Source organism: Amphibalanus amphitrite, unplaced genomic scaffold (genome assembly GCF_019059575.1).
Source record: "Amphibalanus amphitrite isolate SeventyFive unplaced genomic scaffold, NRLGWU_Aamphi_draft 000088F_arrow, whole genome shotgun sequence".
Lineage (NCBI taxonomy): Eukaryota > Metazoa > Arthropoda > Thecostraca > Balanomorpha > Balanidae > Amphibalanus > Amphibalanus amphitrite.
Window position 1 is genome coordinate 227,002 of NW_024881584.1, and position 27,161 is coordinate 254,162.

Here is a 27,161-nt window from a genome sequence, read left to right on the forward strand (position 1 = left end):
GCGTAGTGGTGCCCTTTGTCCGATACACCTACGCGAAGTGGTGCCCGTTTGCATAGTGGTGCCCGAAAATCGGGCACCACTATGCTGAGCATCACAACGCCTTCCTTATGTCGTAATATAACGTCTGTATAAATATCAGATGGGCCCCTTTTTACTGGATTTTGCCATAAAGAGTGTGACTCAAGGTCACGTGACTTCCCTCGCGTTCACACAAATCCGCCGGGCATTTCAGCTTTCTGCTGTGCCATATTGATGACGTATGAAAGAGATGGTACTTTGTGATGATGGAATGGGTAGGTATTTTGCATGTACAATTGCAAATATTTTGATGTTTTCGGTTTTGGGTGGCAGGTAGATTGAAAAATAACAAATTCATACCTAGCGTTTTTAAATAGGTAGTAAATAGGCACCTTCAAATGACAACACGCCCATCCAGAAGTACTGGTGTCCAGCTCTATCAACTACCAGTCCGCCATTCGCGCGCTGGGCGACTTCGATTTCGACGGTAAGATCTAGGCAATTGTCTATCAATAAAAATGCTAATTTGAATTGTTTTGAGTGTTAAATGTGCAGATGCCTTGTACTTAAAACCATTTATGTCTATCTCATGACTCAAAATGACGTTATCCCCACGGTTTCTTTTGTTGCCCGCGTCGCTTTGGTCTCGGCAGTTGCTAAATACCTATAAAATGCCTGAAAATGCCTACCTATCGGCTTGAATGTTTTACTTATCATAATAGAGGTAACATCGAAAATATTTATTTGAATATTTATCTGGATGATATGAATATTACAAGAAAATAGTAAAACAAGAACTTACTATAAATACAATTCTTTTTACTTGTAAGAATGACTATTCTTCAAAAATGAGCGAAATGGCTGTTCCATTTTTTGCAATTTGTTAAATCCTGGCGCAATTCATGTATTTTCTTTAGTAGTAGGTATCGTATCCAGATTTAGTGCCTGCTAACGTTTGAATCAAGCCTCAGGATTACATTTGTAAATTACCTAATATCTAGGTGAAATGCTTGGTGTTTGATATTGCACAAACGTTAGTCGCAAAGCAGGCGTCACACTCCTTTTTGCAACCGAGGAGAGGCGCTATACCCAGAGAGCTTTCTTATCAAGCCTAACCAAACCAAAAATAACTAAACCTAACCTAACCTTATCTACAACCTACAACCTAAAATCTACCACCTACAACCTGAAACCCACAACCTACATCCTAACCTACAGCACCTCCCCTTGGTTGCAAAAAAAGAACAAGCATGATGCCTGTTATACCTACTACCAGTGGTGGATCCAGGGAGGGGGGGGGGCAAAATGGGCATTTTCCCCTCCCAAATGGCATAACTTTAACATTACGCCTATGGACGAGGCATGGAAAGAATCAATAAATTGTTATGGTTTGCCCCCCCCCCCAAAAAAAACTGAGCTGGATCCACCACTGTATACTACTACCGCACAAACTTGCTTTTTTGGTCTTGGGCCAAAAGTAAGTTCTTGACCCACCAGTAGGTAAGTCACTTGGGCTTAGCGACAAGGACAAAAATGAACTTTGCTTTTGAGCATGGAAAAAGGTCACTTGGATTTTGGGGTCAAAAGCAGCCAGCCTTTGAACTTTGCGACAAGCTTTTATGGACTTGGGCAATTGTCGCCTTTGAACTTAGCAACAAGTCAGTTTTGGGGTTAGTGTCAAAATTTGCTTTTGGGCATAACGGAAAAGTCGCTTTTGGATTTTAGGTATTGAAGCAGCTTTTTGGCTTAGCGGCAAATAATTTTTTTGACTTTATTTAGCAAATGTCATTTTTGAGTTCGCGAGAAGTTACATTTGGGTTTAGGGTCAAAAGTCGCTTTTGGATTTTAGGGGCTAAGGCAGTTTTTTGACTTAGCGACAAATAATTTCTTTACTTTGGATAAATTTCGCTGTTGAGCTTAGCGACTACTCGCTTTTGGGTTTTGAGTCAAATTTGCTCTTGGGCATAGCAGAAAAATAGCTGATGGGTTTTAGGGGCTGAAGCAGCTTTTCAGCTTAGCAAAAAAATTGACTTTGTGGAAATGCCGCTTTTTGGCATAGCGACAAGTTACTTTTGAGTTTAGGATCAAAATTTGCTTTTGGACATAGAGGAAAAATAGCTTTGGATTTTAGTGACTAAAGCAGCTTGTGGGCTTAGCGACAAATAATTTTTGAACTCGGGACAAATTTCTCTTTTGACCTTACCTTAGTGAGAAGTCGCTTTTGGGGTTGGTGACAAGATTTGCTTTTACGCACAGAGTCTTTTGGGTTTGGGGGACAAAAACCCAACTTTTGGCTTTGAACGGGGTCTTTGTACATGGAAGATAATGTTCAGTGAAATGAATACCTATCTATGGTTTTTGTGTGAATAATGTAGGTCAGTTTTTACCAAAATATAAAATCTCCTCCAAAATAATCCAAAATAAGAAAATAAAGTAGGTTGTTTATCACCCAAGTTTAACTGTGAGTCTGTGTTGCCAAGCCAAGTGCCATTGTATAGGTACCTGTTTACAAGGGCAGTTCCTAACTTGATTTTTTTTTTTACTGATTCTGAATTGCATAGAACATATATCTTATCTTTTTTCTCCATCTTCAGAAGGTAATATTCTCAGTGCTAAGGCACCCATTGCCTATAGCATTTGTGTTGTGTGTAATTCACAGGTAATTATTGTGAAATAAATCTTGCAGACTGACTGTGTAGAACTTCAGTGGACTGGAACCAATCAGGACTCTGCTTTACCAAATTATTACAATTGCGAGTTGCAACTGATTCTGCTTCAGACCCCTAAAGTACATTCTTTTCTGGGCGCTGGTGTCTGATGCCAGAGGCTGGCCAATATCTACCTTTTTATGATATTAGCAAAAACTAACTGGCGGATGCAGCTGTCCATTATGGGAAGGGGGGGGGGCCACTTGGGACAAGGACGATTTTCATGCTCAAAAAGATGTTGAGTGGAGGGATGTGCATTCCGCAGTTTGCAGGCCACTTGCCGCAGTGGGCGTTAGCTGGTGCTTGTTCGGCCGGCTCGGCGCACCGGTAATCGCGGCAGCGCCTGGGCCAGCGGCTTGACACGGCCATCTTTGGTGACAACCAGCATCACGTGTTGTACTACCTGCGCGGCCGCTGCAGCGTGCTCGACGCGAACGCACTCTCGCTCCGGCCGCAACTGGTGGGTGCCGAGCCTCTGAACCCGTGGGCGGACGGTGAGGCGCTCCAATATCGGCAGGTTGGCCACCGGGCCGAGCGCAGTAGCGTCGCCGACAGCTGCAGCTGCCAGACGCGCTGCAACTTGCAGCCGCGTTCTCTGGACGACTTGAGCTGCGTGCAGGCTAACCTGTGTGGAGTGTGGCGGTCTTGTTATGGTGGCCGCTGCGGTCCCGTACCGCCACGGTTATCGCTGGCTGTGGGCCGCTGTGTCAGCAGCCGCGCGACCCGTGCCGACTGGGCGCGCCCTGCGGACCGCAGGAAGGGCACCTACAGGCGCAGCGCCGCCACCCGGCCCAGCTACAGCTGCCACTGCGAGCTGCGGCCCGGTTACACGGCCGCCGACCCGCGCTGCGTCCTGGACGACGCCTGTCTGGCCCAAGCACCCTGTCTGCACGGCGACTCGTGCACGCCCGGCTGGGCCGATAACACAGCGTTGCAGAGTTCGTTTTGGCTCGGTTTCGAGCTCAGCTTCTCGTTTGGTAATCGGGTCTACCGTCTAGATACTCGTGGTTGTCGGCTATAGCTATATTCGTTCGATGCCGGGGAGAGAACTTCGGTCGGGTCGTCTCCCCAGCGACACTCTGGTGACAACTGAAACGGGCAGTGGCGCATAGGCGTAGGAACGTTTTCGAAAGTGGGGGGGGGCCAAGGTCCCAGAGGTCCAAAACCTAACCTACCCCCAAAATCCGATTTCTCCTCGGATTTCGGCCACTTCGTTTTCGCAAACATGATCAGAGTTTAAAAAAATCGAGACAAAAACAAAAACAAAATTGGTTAAAATTTCAGGGAGACTCCCGTCCATAAACTCAAACTGATGGACGCGTTCCCCTGTCCTCCGCAGCCGTTGGCACCCATGCAAATTCCAGAGGCATCCAGCAACTTTTTCATTACGAGCAAGCGTGAAACGTGCAAAGCGAGTCTTTTCAATATACCTATAAAAATCAGCATGAACGGCCTAGCTAGGCTCAGCCAGACCTATAACGTTTTTAAGAGGTTTTATATCAGCGACCACTGCAACTGGGCTGATTGACTATCAGAGGCCGGTGTGGGACTTTTAGAGGTCGGTCTGGGCCATCAGAGGCCAGTTTAACCCTCGCTGGACCGGACCTATAGGTTTTCTACATACGCGCCGGCCGAGGGGGCGGTGGGCGGGTACGACCCCCCTCGCCGTTGCGCCCCAGGTTGAGCTAGCGCGTCGCGGAAAAACGAGCGTGTGCGCCGTTACAAGACGCAGAGATCGATACCCGATTTTAAGGTTCTAGGTCAACCGGTGACCTCTGAGGTCAGGTCAAGTGCCTCAAGGCACGGTTCCGTTTTTGGTGAATAACTTCGCAAAAAACGGCCGCAAAGCCGCAATTTTGCCAGCATCGTGTTCGCCTCTCCCAGGCGCGTCGAATGATGTACTTTTTGTTTGGGTGAGGTAAACTGAGGGTGTTGACCACGGGTCACGGTCAGGTCAGCGCCCTTAGGTCACGAAATTGGTCGAAGGAGGTCATGTCGCATATCATTCGATTCGGCAGGTCTTCCTGAGTCCATTGATGGCTTCCCCGACTCGCTAGCTCAATTTGATCGGTAGTTATTGACTACAAACTTATATGACCCTTATAACTTCATAAATGACGTCGCGCAAGGTCAACATTGCAAAAGTGACGCATCGAACCTTGCAAGGAGTGCATGAAAGATTCAGTGTGCTTGAGATAGTTGAAGATCGTTTACGGCGCCAGAAAAAGTTTTCAGTTTATCCCCATTGACTTACACCTAATGGTGAGGTCACGAAAATGACCTTAGGAAAAATCCGAGATGTACAAGTTGTCAAACTCCTAATAGATACTAGGTCCTCCAAGGTTCATTTCCCTGTGAAATCTCCTCTGGCAGTGAGGGCGTTGCGAAGTTGCGACATCTGAAGACCGTGCAGAGGTTCACTTATGACCTTGACCTGATCTGACCCGAAAATGCGGTTGGCGTCAAAAGATCCGGCTTGATTCAAAGGCCAGGTATGCAAAGCTTCAGCTCTCTATCACCGGCGTGTTCGGAGCTATCGCGAAAAAAAAAACTATGGAGGGGCGGCACCCGCCCCCCCCATCGGCCGGTGAGGGTTGAGGCCCTCAGAGACCAGTACAGGGCCTGCAAAGGGCAGGATGAGACATTTAGATGCCGACTTGGGCCATCAGAGGCTAATGTGGGCCCTTACAGGCCAGCATGGGCCCTCAGAGGTCAGTGTGGGACCCTAAAATGCCGGCATGGGCCGGTGTTGGACCCCAGAGGCCAGCAGAAGGCCCTCAAAAACAAAGATGGGCCTCAGAGGCCAGCATCGGGTCTTCAGAATCCAGTGCAAGGCCCTCAGAGGCTAATGCGGGTCCTTACAGGCCAGCATGGGCCCTTAGAGGTCAGTGTGGGGCCGTAACAGACCGGCATGGGCGGGACCTGGAACCTAAAGACCAGCGGAAGGCCCTCAAAGGCCAAGGTGGGCCCTCAGAGGCCGATGCGGACCCTTAGAGACCGGCATAGGATCTTCAGAATCCAGTGCGGGGCCCTTAGAGGTCAATGTGGGACCCTAAAATACCAGCATGGGCCGGTGTTGGACCCCAGAGACCAGCAGAAGACCCTCAAAAACAAAGATGGGCCTCAGAGGCCGGCATCAGGTCTTCAGAATCCCGTACAATGCCCTCATAGGCTAATGACGGGTCCTTACAGGCCAGCATGGGCCCTTAGAGGTCAGTGTGGGGCCCTAAAAGACCGGCATGTGCCGGCGTTGGACCTTTAAGGCCAAGATTGACCCTCAGAGGCCGATGCGGACCTTAGAGGCCGGCATCGGGTCTTCAGAAATCAGAATTCAGTGCAGGACCCTCAGAGGCACCTAAAGGTTAGTCTTGGGACCCCAGAGACAGAAATGAGGCCACCAGAGGCCGGTGTGAGGCCCTCAGACGCCGACTGGGCCCTTGAGGCCGGTTTAGGGGCCCTCAAATGAGGTCAATGTGGGTTCTCAGCGGTCAATGTCGGCGCTTGACCGCCACTGAAGTGCCCTCCAATATCAGTGTAGGACCCTCAAAGACTGGCTTGGGAGCTGTTAATAGCTAGCGTGGGATTCTTGAGCCTCGTGACAATCGAATAAGGGCCAGAGCCCCATACGCCCATGGGGGCCCATTGGTTGTTTGGGGGGGCGGCAAATGATATGATGGCCCCCTGATTAGCCTTTGGAGGGGGGAAGGGCATGGCCCTGATCCCCCCCTCTGCGACCGCCACTGCACTGAAAGTGGAAGGGAAGGGGCAGATACAGACATTGCTGGCCCCCAGCCTGTTTGAGCCGAGGCGGGGGCATGGTCACCCTGGCACCCAGCTAGTACGCCTTTGACGAACTATGCCGATCCCAAGCAGATCCGGTCAAGCGTTGGTCGTTTGTATACGCATTCTCCTGCACCGTGCTAGTATTGTCTTATACCTTTTCCGTGCTCGCTGTCCCGTGCCTCGTATTCAACAAAATGCTGTCACCAGGACCCACAGTCTTGTCTCTGATATGGTTTCCGTCATTGAGTGAAGGAAATTGCGGTCAATAACGCTGTAGAAACAAAAGGGAATCTTTGTTTTTGTTTGTTTGTAATCTTCATTAAAAGGCAAGCTGAATTGTTGTCAAGTTACCGGGTGGTAGCACTGGTACCTAGGTACAGACATGAGACAGACACTTAAGTCAGCAAAAAGTGGGGGGGGGGCAGTTAACATTGCTGGCCCCCCCACCTCCGAAAGTGGGGGGCCATGGCCCCCCGGCCCCCCCCCCCCCCTGTTCCTACGCCTATGCAGTGGCGGCGGAACACCTTCAATTAAGGGGGGGGGGGGCACTGTCGACTTTTGGTCCCATTCTTTCCATGCAACGCCCATAGGGCTAATGTTAAAATGTCAAAATCAAAGGGGGGCACTGTGCCCCGGTGCCCTCCCCGTTCCGCCGCCTATGCAAACGGGGTCGGAAGTATGCACCACGGTCAGGGCCACACATGGGCTGGGCCCCACATGGACTGGACTGCCGCGCCCTGCAGACGGAAACGGACGGAGAGAGTTAAACAACACCGACGTTAAAATACCATCAGACAGCGAATAAGAGGGAGAAACAGGTGATAATCAAGAAGGTCACAGTAATGCCGGCATTTTGAAGAACATAGGAAAATCGCGACAGGCTTGTACGGAACACACAGCTTTACGTGAACGACAGTCTGGTCGGGTGCACGGTTGAGGTGCCTCACGATCCCTGTGGCTGCGTTCAGGAGCCGGATGTGGAGCCGGATATGAACCTGCGACGTCGGAAGCGGCTGCTTGCGCGACCCCAGCTCAGCCCCGAAAGTACTATCTGGGCTTGGGTGCCAGTGGCAAAATGTAAAATTCTGCTGCCAAACGGACCATGCGAGTGGAAAGTTCAGGCCTGTGAAATTATACTTAATAGAAAATTCATATATTTTTTTAAAGTAAATGCGCTAAACGTATTTATATATATCATTATTATTATGGGATAAACAATGGGAACTATTTTTAATTATATTTTCTTCTGAATGGCTACACGTGTTTCGACAAAAAATGCATTTTTCAAGCCTTAATATCCAAATGACAAAAATTAAAACATTGGCCCAAATACACATCATGCAAGTGAATAAAGTGACATAACAGACAGTAAATTCGTTCGAAGAAACATGTCGCATTCTATGTCGCACCCCTGTTCGCCAGATCCCTTACGAGTAGCTGAGCCGTGTACCTACTACCTATTGAGTTTCACTTTACCAACATTGCCATTGAAAGTTAAAAACGGAGAAATGAATACTGCCTCTAAAGCCTGTCTGTTTCTTTTGCAACCCTTTACACAAAATTGAAGTTCCATTCCAGTCTGGAAGGTGACCTGCCTCGTCGACATGCTGTACAGTAGGTATGTAACGTACCCAAGGGGGGCCACGGGGGCCATGCCCCCCCCCCCCCCCTGAGCGCCGAAGGCGCGAGGGGGCCGCTGCGGTCCAGGGATAACTCTGGTGAACCTGCACGCCGAAGGCGTGCTGGATCCCCGTGCCTTAATTCCAATACTAGACAGAACGTCTTTTACTCGAAAGAAAAAAATATCGAAGAGGGATTCCGTCACAGTGACGAGCCCACAGCACCCCATCCTAACTGAGGGCCACTGGTTACCTGAGGGGTCCCCTGGTCACCTCAGGGGCCCTTGGGCCATCTGAGGGGTCCTGGTCACCTCAGGGGCCCCTTGGTCACTTGAGGGGCCCCTGATTACCTTACTGGTCACCTGAGAGGCCCCTGGTGACCTGATGAGCCCCTGATCTCCTGAGGGGCCCCCTAGTTACCTCACTGGTCACCTGAGAACCCCCTGGTCATCTGAGCGGATCCTGACCATCTGAGGGCCCCCTGGTCACCTGAGGGCCCCCTGTTTATCTGAGGGCCTCTGACCACCTGAAGAGCCTCTTGGTCGCATTAGGGCCCCCTGGTCACATATATGGTGCCCCTGGCTGGCTATCTGAGGGGCCCTTGTCACCTGAGGGGCCCCTGGTTACCTGATGGGCCTCTTGGTCAGCTGAGGGACCTCCTGGTCACCTGAGGGGCCACCTAGCCACATAGGGCCCCTGAATATGAGGGGCTCCTGGCTATCTGAGGGGTACCTGGTTATTTGATGGGCCCCTGATTATATGATGATTCCTACTTACTTGAGGGGCCTCTGATCACCTGGTTGGCCACTGGGCAGTGATCTGAAGTAACCCTGGTCGGTCACTTGATGGACCGTGTTTAACCGGGAAGTGTCTGGTTATCTGCAAGGCCCCTGCAGCCATATGAAGGCCCTTAGTTACCCGAGGTGCCCCTGATGTAACTGTCCCCTGTTGATAAGAGGGTTCCCTGGTCACTTAGTGGGATCTGGTCAATTGAAAGTCCCCTAGTCACCTGAGACGCCCCTGATTAAGGGGGTCCCTGATCACTTGGATTCAGTGGCATAGCCAGGGGGCTAGTGGGCATGTGCCCGTTATCGGGTTTAGGTTCCATCGGGCCCGAGGGGCCCTATGGTGTCAATTGGCGGCAGAGGGTCCACGCTGACCATCCTTCAATTGAAAAGGACGCGGCAGGGCTTGAGAGAGCAACTCGTGGGCTCTAATGTAGCCACACTTATCTCCAGAAGGGCCCCACACTCGCTTCTGAGGAACCTTTGCCGGCCTCCGATGGCCTAGCTGGCCAATGAGGGATCAGTAAGAGCCCCACATCCGTATGTTATGGCCCCACGACCCACACCAGTGCTTCTGAGTGCCCTCATAACGGCGCCTGCGAAGGCCCTCACCGCCACCTCTAAAGGTCGCCGTTCATTGGTTAGGAGCGTATTTTGCGCATAATCATCCATGCCTAGTGCGCACTGAAAACTTGAAGTAGTTTAAGTCGTCAGAAGTAAAGTAATCTTGAGTCGTCAGCGCATGATTCGACGCCCAACAGCCGGCAAATAATCAGCTGAATCGCGCTTTCGGCGCTGAGCGGCATTCGGCGCGCAGCTCATAGACCCCAACGTTAAATTCAGCGCATATTCAAGCAGTGGACGGCGGCCTTTAGCGCCCCACACCAGTGCCTCTTGAAGGCCCACATTTGCGGCTCTAAGAGCCCCCACACCGGCGCCTTTGAGAGCCCTCCGGTAGCGCATCTGACGGCATTTACCAGCGACTCTGGCCGGATTCTGAGTGTCCCTTGTCGGTCTATGAAGAGCCACCAGTAACTTTCAGCCCAGGTCCCCACACATGCCTATGATGGCCCCCACCAGTGTCTCTAAGCCCTAAGGCCCCCACAACGGCGCCTGTGAGGACCCCACACCATTGCATCTGATGGTCTTTCACTGGCACCTCTGAGCGCCCCAGACCAGTGCGAGGGACCTACACCGGCGACTCTGAGGCGTTCGCTCGCTACGCTCGCTCATAAAACTATGTGCATATTATGCATACCTTTCAGGCAAAATGACGTTTTCGACTTCCAATTTTCCACATTTTCTTAGGACTAAGACCGTTACAGATGGGCCCGTCTGCAAGGGACGACTGGGCCCACTGTACCCAGCCCCCCATGAAAGGTTCTGGGCACGCCCCCTGCCATAGGCGGCGGAACGGGGGGCACCGTGCCACCCCTTGATTATGGCATTTTAACATTAGCCCATGGAAAGAATGGAACCAAAAGTCGGCAGTGCCCCCCCCCCCCCTTAATTGAAGGTGTTCCGCCGCCACTGCCCCTGTCTGAGTTGGCAGGGGTCCCCCGGATGACCAGTGGGCTCTTTGAGAGCAGGTGGCCCCTTCTGGGCAAAATCATGGGTATGTGCCTGATGCTGTACAAATGCATTAGACAATCTATGATGCCTAAGATCGCTCTTGTGCCATCTATGCCTCTAAATGTTTCACCTATGAAACTTTTATCGCATGCACCACACGGAATTTGTAAATCACACTGCCCTAGCTCTCGGTGGCTTTCTTCTTTCTTGACTGAACTAGGTTCTTGGTCGGCAGACCGGCTGGAGATGAAATATTGAATGATCATTACGGAGCGAGCGAAGCGAGCGTAGTCTTTCCTTAGATTAACGGAAATTTCTGAGTATGAGCGGCCGGCCGGCCGGCCGGCCGGCCGTGGTCACGCTTTTGCGAGGCTTATATCTCAGCAACCACTTGACCGATTTACACGCGGTAATTTTTGTAGGGTAGCTTCATTCCTTCTACCAAGTATTGGACTATTCCCGATGCATGTGGGTGACCCCTTATGCACGTGCCACGTGCAAAACGAAGAGGTGTCACTTTTGTAATTGTTGCAATATCTCGGTAACTACTTGGCCGATTGCGCTGAAAGTTGGCATGTAGGTAGGCACCCACTAGGCACTGCATATACATGTGCCAGAGTTGGGGTGCTGCTGCACGTGCGCACGTGCAGGGGTCGTTTCCAGATCTCGGGAACGGCTGGACCGATTGCGCTCAAATTTGGTACACGGTTAGGGACCGGTTAGTAGGGTGCCGTGCACAAGTCAGTTGGGACCCATTTTGCACGTGCGCACGTGCAGGGTGCCGCTTCCAGATCTCGAGAACGGCTGGGCCGATTGTGCTCAAATTTGGCACATCGCTAGAGACCAGTTAGTAGGGTGCCGTGCACAAGTCAGTTGGAGGTACCCCCTCGCAATTTCGCACGTGCAAGGCCCACCCTCTCGCTCGCTCCGTTAGTCGCCCCAAAAGGCGTTATACTGGTTTCACAAATCTTCCTATAACTTCAGCTTCCTTTGATGCCGGTACCGAGAGGTAGTTTTTTTTTTGCCGTTTCTTCTTTCTCTTGCCCTTCTTCGAATTTTTATCACTTTCTTCTCTAATTTATATAGGAGGCCTGGTGGTACTTGAGCTTAATAAATACTTTCTTGTTCTATAAACTGTTAAGAGCAAATACGAAAGGCCCGTAGATAGAAGCCCAATTACCACTTCGGTTTTTGTTCGGCTTCTGTGGGCTGAGTAGAAGTGAATTAGGTCATTTTTTGTTGGTCGGCTTTCTGTGAACTGAGAACGCCGCCTTTTTACTACGGTTCCAGATACGCGTGTCCAAAAATGCTAGCGTACCGTTATCTTCCTCTTCGCAGGTAAATTGTATCTTTGGGTGAACGTTGTTGATCTGGCCAAGCAAAGACATCAAATCCTTGTCGTTGTTTGTGATGATCAAGATGTCGTCGACATACCGGAACCAGGTAGTATCGGTTCCGGCTATGCGTAGAAAGTGATCTGCTTCTAATATTTCCTAAATATGCAGGCGAGTACCGGGTTCAAAGGTGACCCCATCGCCAGTCCGTCAATCTGCTTGAATTCAGCGCCTTCGAACTCTAGGGCGCCGAACTCCACACAGAGACGTACTAGTCGAATGGAATCAGCTTTGGGCACTGGCAGAATGATGTCTGGGTTCTGGTCCAGTGCCCTTGAGTCGCCCCAGCTATAGGCACGTTGGTAAACAACGCCTTGACATCAAAACTTGCGAGCTTCTAGTCTTTGAGATCTTTGCGGTTTAGAAAAGAAGGCGATCAAAATTCGAAGAATGGCAGGAGAAAGAAGAAACGGCAAAAATAACTACCTCTTGATACTGGCGTCAAAGGAAGCTGAAGTTATAGGAAGATTTGTGGAAGGATCATTCAATATTTCATCTGCAGTCGGTCTGACAGTCAAGAACCTCGTTCAGTCAAGAAAGAAGAAAGCCACCGAGAACCAGGGCAGTGTGATTTACAAAATTCCGTGTGGTGCATGCGATAAAAGTTACATAGGTGAAACATTTAGAGGCAAAGATACGCGGACAAAAGATCACAAGAGCGATCTTAGGCATCATAGACTGTCTAATGCATTTGTATTTTGTACAACATGTCGACGTGGCAGGTCACCTTCCAGACTGGAACGGAGCTTCAATTTTGTGTTAAGAGTTCCAAAAGAAACATAGACAGGATTTAGAGGCAGCATTCATTTCTACACTTTCAACTTTGAACGGCAGTGTTAGTAAAGTGAAACTCAGTAGGTACGCGGCTCAGCTACTTGAAAGGGATCTGGCGTACAGGGGTGCGACATAGAATGCGACATGTTTCTTCGAAGGAATTTACTATCAGTTATGTCACTTTATTGACTTGCATGATGTGTATTTAGGCCAATGTTTTAAATAATGTCATTTGGATATTAAGGCTTGAATTTTTTTTTGTCGAAACACGTGTAGGCATTCTAAAAGAATATAATTAAAAATAGTTCCCATTGTTTATCCCATGACAATACTACTTGTCATCAGATCTTATTAATAGATACCATTCATGATTGGATGGAAAATAACGCAAGCAAAGGTCTTAGCACCAAAGCGAACTTATAATTTGACCACATGTGCTACCTGGAAGTAACATCACATGCACTTTTTGTGGGTGGCTTCTTGTGCGACTGCAAGCGACGGCGTCCTCGCACGGCTCAGCTAGCTGCGCCGTGCGAGGACGACCCACGCTGCCTCGTGTACGATGTGTGCTTGGCCGGGCCGCCGTGCGCCGTCGGAGCCCGGTGTCTCTCACTGGTGTCTTCCAACGATGCATCCTTCCCCCCACAACTCACTTCACACAAACACATTTTTTGTCACTATTTTACCAAGTTTCACCTCCGTCCTGTTGCGGTGCCCTTCACTCAGCGACAGATTATATTCTATCCCGTGAGGACGCCGTTCTGACTACTTACAGCGCCTTTTTTTCGGCTGCGAAGTCAACCCTCTGACCAATAATGATGATTTTGTTTGGCCTGTTCCAGCAGACAATCCCAAGTCGATGTCCGTACTCTCACGTCCGTCCGCGAGTTGTCGCGCGGTCCACCAGGGAGAGGTGGCAAGCAGACTGTCCAACTGGCTGGTACTGCATCGTTATAGGGGACCGCTGGTCCGAGCCGCTACCAGGGAGGAGGCTGTTGACACTCATCAGCTCTGGTCGGGCCACTGGGAATGATCGGAGCAGTATCTTCACCGGATTGAGAGGAGATCAATGTCCGAATTCGCCTAATGTAACGACAATGAATGCCCAGCTGGCCGCCGCCTGGTCTGCGGTGAAGCAGTGGACACCTAAGCGCACGTGTTGCCGGAGTGCCCGTGCTTTTACGGCCCTCGGCTGTGTGCGCTATGGAACATCGTCGGCGCGGCCCTCGATGTCAAGCGCGACGACGTGGTGGTGACCTTAGCCGCCGGCTACGAGGCCCACAAGAGGCTTGTATTGGCTACGGCGGTAGCTGTGGGGACACAGCAACAACGACATCAACAGCTGGCGGCGGAAGTGGCCCCGGAGCTACGCACCTGCGGACAGAGCTACCGCTGATCCACATCTCAGCTGATGATGCTCAACAGGTGGGTACTGTGTGTGGGGGGAGGGGGGAGGGTACCGAAGGAAGCTAGGTCATGTTCGCCCAGATGTGTATGTTGAAATGGCTCGGCTGATAGTTGGTGCATCTGTTGTGGGGCTAGTGGGGAAATCTCGAGCCTCGTATAGCAGCTGTGCGACAATTGTGTACCGTACCATGTACCGCCAGCGACGTTGGGTAATTACAGGGTGTCCCAAAAGTTTTTATACACCTATTTTTTTCACATTACTGGTCATTTAAGAAAATGCTTCACTTTTAACATGGGGTTTCGACTGGAATAGCAGTTTCATAGCTTGAACTGAGAAAAGCACAAATCAGGAGCTTTTACGCCCCAACGATCACCCTAGGCAAAGAGATTCCATTTCTCGTCCTGAAAAAGCCTTTATGAGGAAAGTGTGCCTCAATTGAAGAAATAGGTACCTTAGAATGCAGCCAGTTAAGCGTCAGCCAATCAGCCTGCTGCGTACAGCCAATGGGTTTGAACTACGGAATATGATTGGTGAACGCGTAATAAGCTTCCGCGACCGCGTCAATCAATATTTTATGCTTAATATAGTTCTGCCTATATTAATATATATTTTTTATAAATATGTTTTTATTTTTTACTGATTATTTTGAGCATAAACATTCGTAAATCTATTGCAAAAAAGTCAGGAAAAGAAACAATTCCCTTTAACCCTCGCAGGGCGAGGGGGTTGATGCAACCCCCTAGTGTTTTTCGCGAACAACATAAAAACGGCAGCGCGTTGCGCTGCTAAATTTTGCATGCCGTCTGAGGCAACCTTTTCGCACCTTCCCTGATAATTTCAGGTCTATCATTTTAGGTCAGGTCACCAGGTCACCGAAACCGGTACAATGCAGGGTAAAATTTGACTATATAAGCGGCAACGGAATCGCTAAGTTTATCGTTCATAGCGTAAGAACCGCAGGACTTAACGCCACCAAATTTCAAACTCAACTTGGAGCAGCCATTTGACACGTGTCCTGGGAGTTTTGTGTTCCAGTGGCTTCAGGTCAGGTCACATGGTCACAAAAACCGGTAGGGTAAGGTGCCTAATTAGCGACCCTTTCCGATTTGCGACCCACCTCCCTACAGAAAAACTGGCAGGAGAAAACGGGGTAAAAACATCGTCAGAAGGTCAGCCATACTTTGGTTATCAAATTAAATTATTTTCCGGTCGTCGATGTTTCTGGTGGGACGTTTCAGGTGCGTTTAAGTAAAAATGACGAGTTTCTTATCCAAAACGTGTGTGTTTGAGCCCTCTCTGATGAAAAGCGATGCACATTAGGATGATGCACCTTTTTTATTCTGAATCGACATTCCTTTTTTAATTGATAACCGTTTTCCCATAGTGAATCGCTCAACTGTGCACAGCATGGCGGTTAAAAATATGTCGCAACTCATATTTCCTATTTGCGCCTGGCATGGTCGCAAATAGCTCAAGAAGGGAAAGAAAGGGAAAAGAGAGAAATGAAAATGAGGTGTTGCTGAAGCTCGCAATGTGTGGCAGGGGATGCCAAATGTCGTCACCGACTGCAGGGGTGCCGAATTCAGCGCGGACCTGGAATATCATACAAGATAGCCTGCAAAATTTGGGTTTCCGCCTTCTTTTCGCCTTCGGTGGATCACGTGATCAGTTTTTACTTACGTAAATGTGTTGGATAAACGTTCCTGTTCGAGCTATTGAGTGCTTTGCGTATAGGTTACCTTTTTGAGATCATATTTGATCTTTTCAGGCGTCGCATTTTTTGCCATTTTTAATATGGGGAAACCCATAGACTTATTGGCGACCCTCCCCGGTCGCTAATCGGGAAGAGTTCCCTATTAGCGTTTTTTTTGCAATGGTTTGCCAAAATGCTCACTACAAATAAGTTAGTAAATATTGGGGCAGAAAATGATTATATTTTAATAGAAAAATGAACGATCCCTCCGAAAATCAAGCCAGTCACACAGTGGCACCCACAGAGCAATGACAGTTCAAATTAAGGGGGTCGCTAATTAGGCACCTTACCCTACATGGTCAAAATGGCACTGAAAATACGCTATTTTGTCAATGAAATCTCGAGTTGTCCATCAATTTGATTCAAACTGGCAGGGTATGCACAGCTTACCGAGTTGTATAACGTACATCCAGGTTTGTGAAGTTCGGTTGACTTTAGGTCATCTAGAGGTCACGACAAATTCTAAGAAAGTTTGTCCTAATAGCTCCAATTGTAAAAAATATGCTCCATTTTAGCGTTTTTGTATTGTAATCCCTCAGTTTAGCTCAATTGAGGATGAAATTGGTGTTTGTTTGCTGAAAAAAAAAACACAGGTCGGGTCGTCTGAGGTCAAATAAGGTCAAACTACGTTTTTGCTAATAATTTAGCACACAATGAGGCTAGAGCTTCAAAAAGGCGTTATTGTGTTCTTTGTAATCAGCCGAAACGAATGATATGCGACATGATGCAATGTGGTTAATTGCGTCATGTCGTTAATAAATTAATTTAGATTCTCTTCTAAATTAGATAGTTTTAGACACTGGTAACCGCTTCTATTGCGCTCCGTAGTTTGAAAGGGCGTTAATTATGGAAAAGTGTAAGCTACGGCAGAGCTTTATGAAACGAGGCCCAGAACAAAAAAGTTGTGAGGGCCAGCCCCCTCTCCCAACTCAAGCAAAGTTGGGGTGCCCGGCCCCTGCTGGCTCCCCCGGTGGCGACGCCCGTGATGGTATAGCGTCATGTCAAATGTCTTGCGATTTAATATTTGATTCAGTTATAATTCTAGACAAGTTATCTATCACTTTTGAGTTTTAAATATGGGCGAATACGAGCTGTAAATCTGCAGGAAATGGGCGCCAGTTAGGAATCATTTTAAATGAAGTTGATCGTCTATGAAATAAGTGTGCGCCAACTAGTTTTTCAGTAATTCAGTAAGCGATTCTCGTGCTCTGTTCAAAATACAGTGAGGGTCGAACTAAAAAAACGAACTATAATATCAGTTCCCTTCTGTTTTGACTCCTGCGGTGACTGACTCTCCAGCATTCCCTGTTCGGCTGTCGAGTAACAACCTTTGCGTTGAAAGCTCGGTATTCGCCCCAGCCCCCTTCATGTATCCACTGTGGGGAGCAACTCGCAGTGGCCCATGTTCTGCTGACTGACGTGCCGCCGGCTCTCCCGGATGCGGTCACACCACCTCGGGCATCCTGTGCCCACAGTGACTCTCTTAAATTTTATCTCAGACAACTCGCGCTGGATCCATAACGATGGCTTATTTTCCTTTATCCGCGCAGCCAACTTCCCCGTTACTTTCATTTCCTAAGCATCAAATATAAATTAGTAAGTAACTTAAGACGCATTTAAAATCTCCGTTATGGGCGCAAAATGACCTTGCAGTCGGCGCGCCCCTAACCCCCAACAAACAAACAAATAAACAGCCCTCTCCTTCGTGTCAGGTCGGTATTTGACCTAACTACTTGCACGTGTCATCTCGGTGTTCGACCTAGCCTCTCTTCTGTGTCAGCTTGTTCTTTCACCCAGTCCCCTCTCCTTGTCAGGTCGGTATTTGACCCAGCCCCCACCCCTTGTCAGCTCGATGTTCGACCCAGCCGCCTCCCTCGTGTCAAGTCGGTATTTGACCTAACTACTCCCCTGTGCCAGCCTGTATTATAACACAGCCCCACCCCTGTGTGATACCAGACGGAGGCGCTGGACAGCGAGTCTGTCTGTGGTTGTGCTGAAGACGGCGTCGGACGACCATCAGTTCCGGCTGGCGAATCTAGCCAGCTCCGACCCCGTCCAGCTGCCCGACGAGTGCTTACCAAAACAGCCGCTCGCTGCTGCCGTGCGCCAAGATGGCCGTCCACCGCCACCGATGCCGCCACTCGCTCGCCAAGACGCCCGTCCATAAGGTGCCACCGCCCCACGCCCACTTGCGCTCTGCCACCGTTGACTGCGGCTAGCCGAGATTCAGGTTCAAGGTTTAGGCATACCTACATTAATGTTAATTGCCTATATTCATCGAAGCGAAGGTGTGGTGACAAAGATGCCTATGGTGGTGAAATACGGTGTACACAGCTCCTGGTGATGTTTTTTATTGCCCTTAGCTTGCCATCCAATACCTATCATCATTTGATCATGTATGCTGACTTGAGTGGCTGATATTTGATAATATATAGCATGAAGTGTTGCAAAGTATTTTGATAGGAAATCGAGGTGCTGGGTGTGACCTTGGCTTCTATTTTTGATGAAATTCGTAACTCTAATATGTATGTATATAAGTGTGTATTGTCATACCCAGCGAAGTGGGGACCGATGTATGACGTCATTAATACGTCATACAGCCCGGGCCCCACTAAGCTGCGTTTTTAACATCGTCCAATTTCACATTGATCCCGTTAAGAAGTATGCAATCTGAATCGGTAACCCAAGAGAAGCATGACCATGTAACCAAATTTATTCTAGCACAACAAATAAAAAATTAAAGTCGGACCCCACTCCGCTGTAAATCAACATGGGCACCACTATGCCGCACCTTACAAACATGTGTGTGTATGTGTGTGTGGACCGTGTGCTGATTGATGTGCGCTCGGACCGTCAGCTGACTGTGTGTGTGCTGACTGTGCGCCCGGGCGGCAGCTGACGGTGTGTGTATGTGTGTGTGGACCGCGTGCTGATTGCTGTGCGCCCGGACGGCAGCTGACGGTGTGTGTATGTGTGTGACCGTGTGCTGACTGTGCGCCCGGTCGGCAGGGAGCGGATGAGCGCCTGCCGCGCGCTGACCCACCCCTGGCTGACGACCGGCCACCGAGGAGCCCAAACCACCGTCCTCTCCAAGGAAAAACTCAAAAAGTTCATCATCAGGAGAAAGTGGCAGGTGCGTGCGGCTCGCACTGGCTGGAAGCAGCACAAGAAACTTGCTTTCAGTTTCTTGTACTTTAGATGGTAACAGTGATAACATGAATGCTTTTAGCATAGTGCTTCTGGTTTCTTTTTGTTTCGTTTTGTTTTGCAGACGAGCTGTTTGTGTATTGCTCATGAGGTTTTCTTTCTTTCTTTGTCGTACAACATTTTTCCTTCAACTTGTTTTGAGTTTTGCGTGTTTTTCCCTGTAGCCGGACCGCATGCGTGTCTCTAGAGCCCCCAGTGACGGGTGTACGGCGCCGTCGCCCCTCCATCCCCGATCTAACGGCCCTCTCCCTCCCCGCCGTCTGTAGAAAACCGGTAACGCCATCCGGGCGCTGGGCCGTATGAGCGCCAGCCTGCCGGCGCGGCGGGCCAGCCAGTCGCGCCGCGCCAGCCGCGAGGGCGGCCTGCTGGCGGCGCCGGCCGGCGGCCTGCTGCAGCAGAAGCGCGCCTCCATCTACAGCGAGCGCAGCGACAGCGGCTTCAGCGACTGCTCGGTGGGCTCGGGGCCGCGCCTGGGGCGCCGCTTCACCAACGAGTCCACGCTGGCAGAGGAGGACGAGGGCCCGGCCGGCGCCGCTGACCTGCTCCGCTCTGTCATTCCAGAGGACGGCCCGGCCCTGGCGCGCCGGCTAGAGCAGGCCACCTGAGGCGGCGCGCAGCCTCCGGAGGTCACCGAGGGTCGCCGCCGGTCACTGAGGGTCTCTGCCGGTCACTGAGGGTCACCGCCGGTCACTGAGGGTCACCGCCGGTCACTGAGGGTCACCGCCGGTCACCGAGGGTCGCCGCCGGTCACTGAGGGTCACTGGGGGTCTCTGCCGGTCACCGCCGTTCACTGAGGGTCCCGGATTCTCCTGGGTGGGCCTGACGTGCTGCCACCTGCCGGCCGGGGTGGAAACAGGTGGTGCTGCCACCTGCCCAGGTCTGGGCCGTTACGGAGACAGGCCACTAGTTCAGCATAGCCCATATCCCAGCTCCGTGCCAGTCTCAGGGGCCTAGCAAAGTCCCCGGCGCCTGGGACTGCGCCAAAGGGTACCATTAGCGATGCCAAAAACACGCCTGATCGCGGCCGCTGGGGCGAGTCCTTGTTTGCCTCGGGCGCATGTTTGTTGACGCTAGTTTTATCAGCGGAGGTGTTCTCGTGGGTAGGTAACCCACGCGCGGTAGCTGCCCAGTCCCCGACCCGCTTATCTGACGTTGGGTAGGATAGGGGGTGTGATGATGACGATGTTGGCCAATACAGAGGTTTATCCGAGGGGCGTGTACGAGCCCGGTGCATGTCCCGGCGCTGGCTCCGGCTGAGAGCAGCGCACTAGTGAATGCGGTGCCTCCACCTCCCAGGCATGCATATAAATGCTTTCAGTCGTTTGTTTTAATAATAAAAGACGTGTGGAGACTATCGGTGTTTGATGTCCGGTGCTACACTCGGTGACTCTGGGACGACCAAATGGAAAATAAACACGTACATGCTGTAGGTGGTCCGACCAAAGTCCACGTGGCCTCCGAAGTGGCTCGTTTCTGCCCCGGTTACCTGACCACCTGTGTGCGTATGGGCCCGCTCTCGGCCCGTGTCCGCACCTGATTCGGCAGAGAGGGCCAGTCGGTCGCACTGGAGGTCAGTTCCATCTCCGGAGAGGCGCGGATCTGTCACGGGTGAGCCGCCACCGTGCGCAGCTCGCGCATTGAATGCGAGATGATTTCAGTGTTTTCCCGCCTACTCGGCTATATTTTCACGCAAAAGGTCAGAAAAGTCATAAAAGTATCACTTTTGCAGGTCAGCCGCAGTAAAACTTTGAGGAAGAGCTTACATAAATTCTGGTTCAAATCCTCCGGCGACAAATTTACGATCATTTGAAGGCGGCTGCCGCGTTTACAGCCTGTCGTTCGCCTGCGTCATAAATTGGTGACGTCACCGTTCTTGGCTGTACCAAAAGCCTGGGTGGTGTGCTCGGCTGTGGGTGATTCGGCCATCTACCGTGCTCTGAGTACTGCTGACATGGATCAGTGGAGAGTGACAACAGACTCAGAGTATCGCCACAGACTGGTCGGCCAGAGAAAGGATACCGGAAACCACAACGTCCTGTCTGCTCAGACTGGTCTAGATATAGCTGACACTGGGGACTACATCCACCAGCTAGGTAAAGGACGCTGGAGACCACATACACCAGATATAACGAGAAACCGGATACACTTCCCACCCGTCTGCTCAGGCTGGGCTAGATATAACGGACTCCGGAGACCACATGCTGAGCAGAGAGGGCGACGAACTCGATCAGCGCTCAGATCCGCCAATGATTAGCTGCCCCTGCATGTAATATCCCGGTATGAATGATGAGTCCCGTGATATCGCTTGTGATAGGATGTTCTCAATCACACAGCGCAGAAAAGCGTTGATGTTCATTCCGATACAGTGCGTTACTTTCCGTAAAGCATTTCGAGTTTGTGTAAGTGCGAACTGCCGAGCGATTGCCCAGCTGTCAACTGGCGATAAATGGTAGGAGTGGCGCGTGACTCAACCGCTCAGCAATCGTTATAGTGACCAGACAGCAGATCAGACCGAGGAAGAACCGACAAAACGCACAGAACAGCTTACAGAAGGGACCGGACTCGGGCGGAGGTAAGCCTCAAAGCAAGCCCCAGTAGTTTCGCAATAAAATAAAAAATGAATTCTTAGCATGTGAATAGTCCATGTCTTTTAAAAGCTATTTAAAAGTAACATTCAGCGTGAAACACCCCAAGGCTGGAACAGCATGCATTGCCGGCTGTGGGCAGCGTAGGTACTAGGTACTAGGTAGGTAGGGGAGAGTTAGGGGAAGTTGGGGCAATGCCGGAGTTGGGGCAAAGCCGAAATTCGAGATATTTCGAAAACCGTAAGACATGGATGCCACCGGTCAGTGATGCTCTGAAGCTTAAAGGTAGTGTGCCAGCTTTCTTGGACCGTATGGAGTTAATGGCCCAGATAAGGAGAACCGGATTTTTAGAACTTATCCATACCTTCAAAACTCATGGAAACGTCTTAAATTCTTCAAATTTTGAGTACCCCAGTGCGAAATTCGCCCCGACGGGTTGTCGGTCGTACCCCAACCACATTTCACACCACTATGAACAATAAATGCACACACTGAAATCGCTATTACCGATATGCTCATCCAATCAAGTTTCGATAAACCCGTTCATCATCATCTCCTGCGGTTTCGAACACGCCTGTTAGGTGGCTTCTGATGCTCGTCGGGGTCGGAATTTCCAAATACGCGTGGTGCGTCGGGCCGCGCGCTCTGACTTCGGCCAAGGAAAATGCGTCAGCTGATCATTGTCATTTCTGCCACCTGCGTGTGGTGAAATGGGGTCATAACTTATAGGACGGCTTTTTTATATCAATTATTTTACATAAAATCATATTTCAAACCATAAATAATGTTCGACAGCCAAATAAAAGAAACAATACAATACGGGCTTACAGTTTAAGGCTCGACATTGTGCTGTCTACGATTAGACAGCTGATAACTCATTCCCGTACAGTAGGTCTATTAAAAAAGTCCCCGGCACCAGTGGGCGCTGCCTTCGCTGAGCCGAACCCCCGTCTGCCTGTCCCATATCGCGCCGGTATCAGGTCAGGAAGGGTCAGCGGGACCGCTCGGTCCGGCCCGCGGGCGGTGGACGGGCGGCCGGTAACGCTTTCCACCAGCCAGCTGTAGAATCCGACAGACGGGACGGCCACCGCTCAGCGCAGCGAAACCGGTGTTAAAGAATGGCAGTAGATGTTCATGGCCGATGAGATAGTCATTGTTAGCCCGTGCCCCACATGAATGCCTAGACTCTCACGCCCTGTTGGAGGGGAAATGGGGATTGAGGATCATTCTTATAACTCAGCTTTGGGCATTTAACCCTCGCACGACCAGGCCATTTCTCATAACACGAACGACCAGGGGGGGGGGGGGTTGTTACGACCCCCCCTGGCGTTTCGAAACGGAAGGTCGTAGAGCTTAGCGGAAAAAACCAACGGATTGCTCTCAATGAGATCTCGCGATTGGTGGTATATTTTTTGGTCCTAGGTCAACATTTGACCTACTTATGACCGGTCAAAGGTCAAATTTTCGGAAAAATCTAACTTTTTCAGATTTCCGCGCCGATTGCGGCAAAACGGTACGAGATGTCGACTTGAAACCTTCACTAACGTGATCCTTGATCAATTCTCTATCGTTTGGTGTGTATTTCGATGTCATAACTTTAAAAATGATGCGTTGGGAGCATCGGAAGTCTGCAAGGTCATTTGTCCATTGGGTCACGTCAGGCGTGTGACGTCACTGACCTGACCCTGACCCAAAATGAACTACAAGAAACAACCGACGATGCCTGAAATGGATAGCAAATTCGAATTCAGGGCATCAAAATACCCCGAAATGGCATACAAGTGCAAGAAGTCATTACAGGTCAACCGAGGTCAATGACCTTACCTTGACCTTTAGTGACCTTCAAAATGTCAACGGACATTGTGCCAATGTCAAATCAGCCAGTTGTGATTCTATAAAACAATCCATCAGTGCGTCAGGTCAGTCGGCATTTATACCAATGTGAAGCAATCTCCAATTTAGCGTAAATCTGGCCGGAGGTTGTTCCCTTTATGACGTCATAACTCCGTAACCTGACATGACCTTGACAAAAAAAAATACCAAAAGTTGCGCAAAGGATGCCCCAAAGGGTACTGAAAATTTGAGCAGGCTATCTGAAACGGTTCGGCGTGTAGCTAAGAAAAACCTCGGGGGGGGGGGGGGTTGATACACCCCCCCCCCCTAGGCGTTCTAGGGTTAAGTGGTATTCGAAGTAGCGTCAAAAGTAGCAAAAAGAAGAAAAAAATACTTCAGCTAATTTTGGATCCGGTCATAGCCAGAGGTCATGTCACTAGAGGTCATCGATGGTAAAATTTTGCTTAGACAGGGTGCGTTGTGCGCACCGGTGCATTGGGTTTCCAATTTCCATGGAAACATCAACAGACTCGGAAGCTCGCAACAGGGGCGCGGGAACTACTTTCCGACTGGGGGCACACCATAATAGAGATCAACCTAGGATCCCCCAAATCTTTTCTCACCGGTTTTAGGCCACTTATTTTTCCAAAAAAAGAAAACATTTGCAAAACAATGTGGTATTCCGTCTCAAAGCTGTGGGGGCACCGCCCCCACGGCCCCAGAGTTGGGGGGGGGGGGGCAAGCTGCACCCACTGCCCCCCCGGCTCCCGCACCTATGGCTCGCAACGCTAGCGTGGAGCCCAATTCATATCAACCGCCGCAACAATGCAGCAGCGCAGCGCAGCGTGCTGCAGCGCGGGGCCGTGAAACACCGCCCAGGGCTACCCATGTGTCAGGGCAATCCAACCCACGTGATGGGCTCGGCCCCAGCGGAGCATGAGGTCCAGGACTCCCGCCCAGGCCCCCTGTCTCCTCCTAATTCCTATCATCCTTCCCACTCTGAAATCGACCGAAGAGCCTAACCTAACACAACAATCAGCTCATTTACCGCTATGTCTGAAATCTGAATAATATTGTCAGATTGAATTAGGGTCAACGGCTTAGCATGTAAATAACAACAACTGCCACCATCGGTATTATGAGAAAACCAATTGCTTTTCCACAAACACTTTAAAGTTTTTAGCTTAAAACTTGCATTAAATTAATTTTACCAGCCTCTTCGTTCCTCTTATCAAAACGCTTCGAATGAATCGCAAGTTTATCTTTAAAGGTCATTTGAAAAATTTGGCCTATGTTCAAAGACATGACCTGACCAGAAATGGTCATAGCATAGCAGGATATTAGATCCGTATCGTGGAACTTTACAAACACTTCAGATGATTTCATAACTAAGCATGTCTATCAAAAATAATTATTACATGGCTCATATGTAAGCTGGGTGTGTGAACATGCTTGCGCTTATGTTGAACGCAACTGATAATGTTCTGTTGGCCACATTTTCTATAATTAATTTAGCCTCCCGAATTTCATATTTTTGTTAATGACACCTTCACGATGTCGAGAAAAAAAACGCTTAGGAGATTTTTAGGAACGCAGCCTGAGATACATTCAGTATAAGGAAGGTTCAAGGGTGCTAGATTCCTTACGTCATCGCTATCCTCAGGAAAAACCAATCCGCATCGCCCCTACATAGTCTTCATGCTTCCCTCTCTGGACGGGAGGTCACCCCACCAGCCAACCTGTAGTTGATGTCGGATCCATTCCAGGACACATAATCCTCTTCGGGTGACCGTTTGGGAGACGGCTGGACCGTCCCGACAGGGCAATCGTCCCACGGGGAACAGTCTCGCTTCCGCAGATCACCGTCGCTGGCTCGCACAACCCAATTACTACACCACAGCATAGTTATGTCATAGCTCTGCAAGGGCCTTTTCAGACCGAAAAAGATGGCCCCCAACAAAACAAACAATTTTCTCATTCAGTATTGTATCTCATCAAGCACCACATGTTTTCAGAGTATAGTTCCGTCCAAAAAAGCGCAGTTCAATTTTCTCCCATTGACTTGAGTTGACCCGGCCTTTCTGTCAACAATGTCAAACTTGCAAAGTAAACGTTTCAAATACATATACTGTTGCCCATTAAAATCGCTGAAAGTTCTGAAGCGATCGGTTAGTCGGTGTATTTACCGACTAATATTGGTTATAGTCGTATTGGTAGATATCATGAGATATATATTGGTAGATATGATGAGCACAGGAACTTTCCTTGAGGTAAGGTCACTTGACGTAACCTGATGTTATGACCTTGAATTGAAAGACTTGGGCGGGAAAAAATGGGTCATTTGAAATATCAAATGCTAGATTTTAACAATAATTGCAAACACTATCCCGGCCAAATAGTGAGTGAGAAGGGAGCGATTCCCCGACCCCATGTTTAGCTCCTATAATTGAGCTAGCTGCTAGAGCCTCGCGGAAAAAAAACGAGCGCTTCCGTTGTTACGTGACGTAGCGACTGGCACCCCATTTTAAAATATCAGTGACCTCTTAGGGCAGGTCAAGGGCCCCAAGGCATTTGATAGGTTCTTGGTAAATAACTAAACGCATTATCGTCATTTCAATACAATCGTGTTTTCTATTCTCAGATGCGTCGATTTGTTTTTTTTTACGTGAAGCAAGTTAGGATGTTTTGTTTACCTCAGGTCAATGTCATGTTAGGGCAGCGCAGGTCACGAAGCTGTTGAAAGGAGGACATGTTGCATAACATTTGATTCGACAAGTCTTGCAAAGTCCATTGATGGCTGTCCAGACTGGCTAGCTCATTTCGATCGGGAGTTATTGACGAAACACTCCTATGACACAAGTGACGTCATAAATGACGTCACGCAAGGTGAATAATGCAAAAGTGAAGCATTAGACCTTGCCAAGAATGTATGAAGTCACGATTTCATGTGCTTGAGGTATAGTTTCAGATTATTTCCGACGCCACATTAACAGCTTCCATAATTCCCCATTATGCTTATACGACACTAAGTGCATTGCGGATTGCATCATTTTATAACCGACAACCGTTCAGAGGCTTACCTAAGACATAGTTAAGTGATCTGACCTGAAAACGTGGTTGATGTCAAGTGATCCGGCTTGATTGAAATGTAAGGCATGTGAAATGTCAGCCTTCTATCATCAGTGTGCTTTGAGCTACCGCAAAAAAATGCATGGTGGAGGCATCCACCCCTTCTTCTCGGCCGGCGAGGGTAAACCTCGCTTCGAATTATTGCAGATAATGATGTGACCGAAAACCAAGCATTATTCTGTGTCTAGAACGGCCGCTGACTTGTTGGACAAGATCTCCAATCTTAATTCGCTAGATAGGAATAAAATACTCGGTATGTGATACATATAGTTATACCCCTCGATTTGCCCTCGCGCTAAGTCTATTCTAATCATCACTGCCGCTTTTTTATCCGAGATGCTGTCGCCGCTAAACGGGTTGTTTTGTTTGCTTGCTTGCGCTGAATGGCCATTACAGATTATTGAAGGATTATGATAAAATAGGAATGAGGCAAGGGAGGATATGCACTGCAGGTGTTTGATTTAGATCACAAAGGCATCATTTCAGGCATCGTGCAGAGTCATTATCTTCCCCTCCTCTGCACAGCGGCATCTCTGCGCCCCACACACTGCGTCCTCACTCCACGGCCGGCCGCCGCCAACTGACCCACTCGC

At 49.6% G+C, this 27,161-nt stretch overlaps 1 protein-coding gene and 1 long non-coding RNA gene across 3 annotated transcripts in view; both read left to right on the forward strand.

Annotated features, from left to right (window-relative positions):
- Positions 1-20,373, forward strand: part of LOC122379995 — a gene marked incomplete at its 5' end in the record, with an annotated part of 246,265 nt that extends 225,892 nt beyond the window's left edge. The window contains 2 exons of the mRNA XM_043362728.1: positions 18,824-18,947; positions 19,288-20,373. Coding sequence (XP_043218663.1) covers positions 18,824-18,947; positions 19,288-19,626 — 463 coding nt within the window. The remainder of the gene's footprint in view (positions 1-18,823; positions 18,948-19,287) is intronic.
- Positions 411-18,260, forward strand: LOC122379975. 2 transcript variants are annotated; one of them, XR_006256260.1, is made up of 3 exons: positions 411-505; positions 13,499-14,078; positions 17,771-18,260. It is a non-coding gene; the product is annotated as an uncharacterized LOC122379975 (long non-coding RNA). The 2 variants fall into 2 exon arrangements; XR_006256261.1 differs by having other exon boundaries at positions 447-505; positions 13,496-14,078.
- Positions 20,374-27,161: the final 6,788 nt, after the last annotated feature.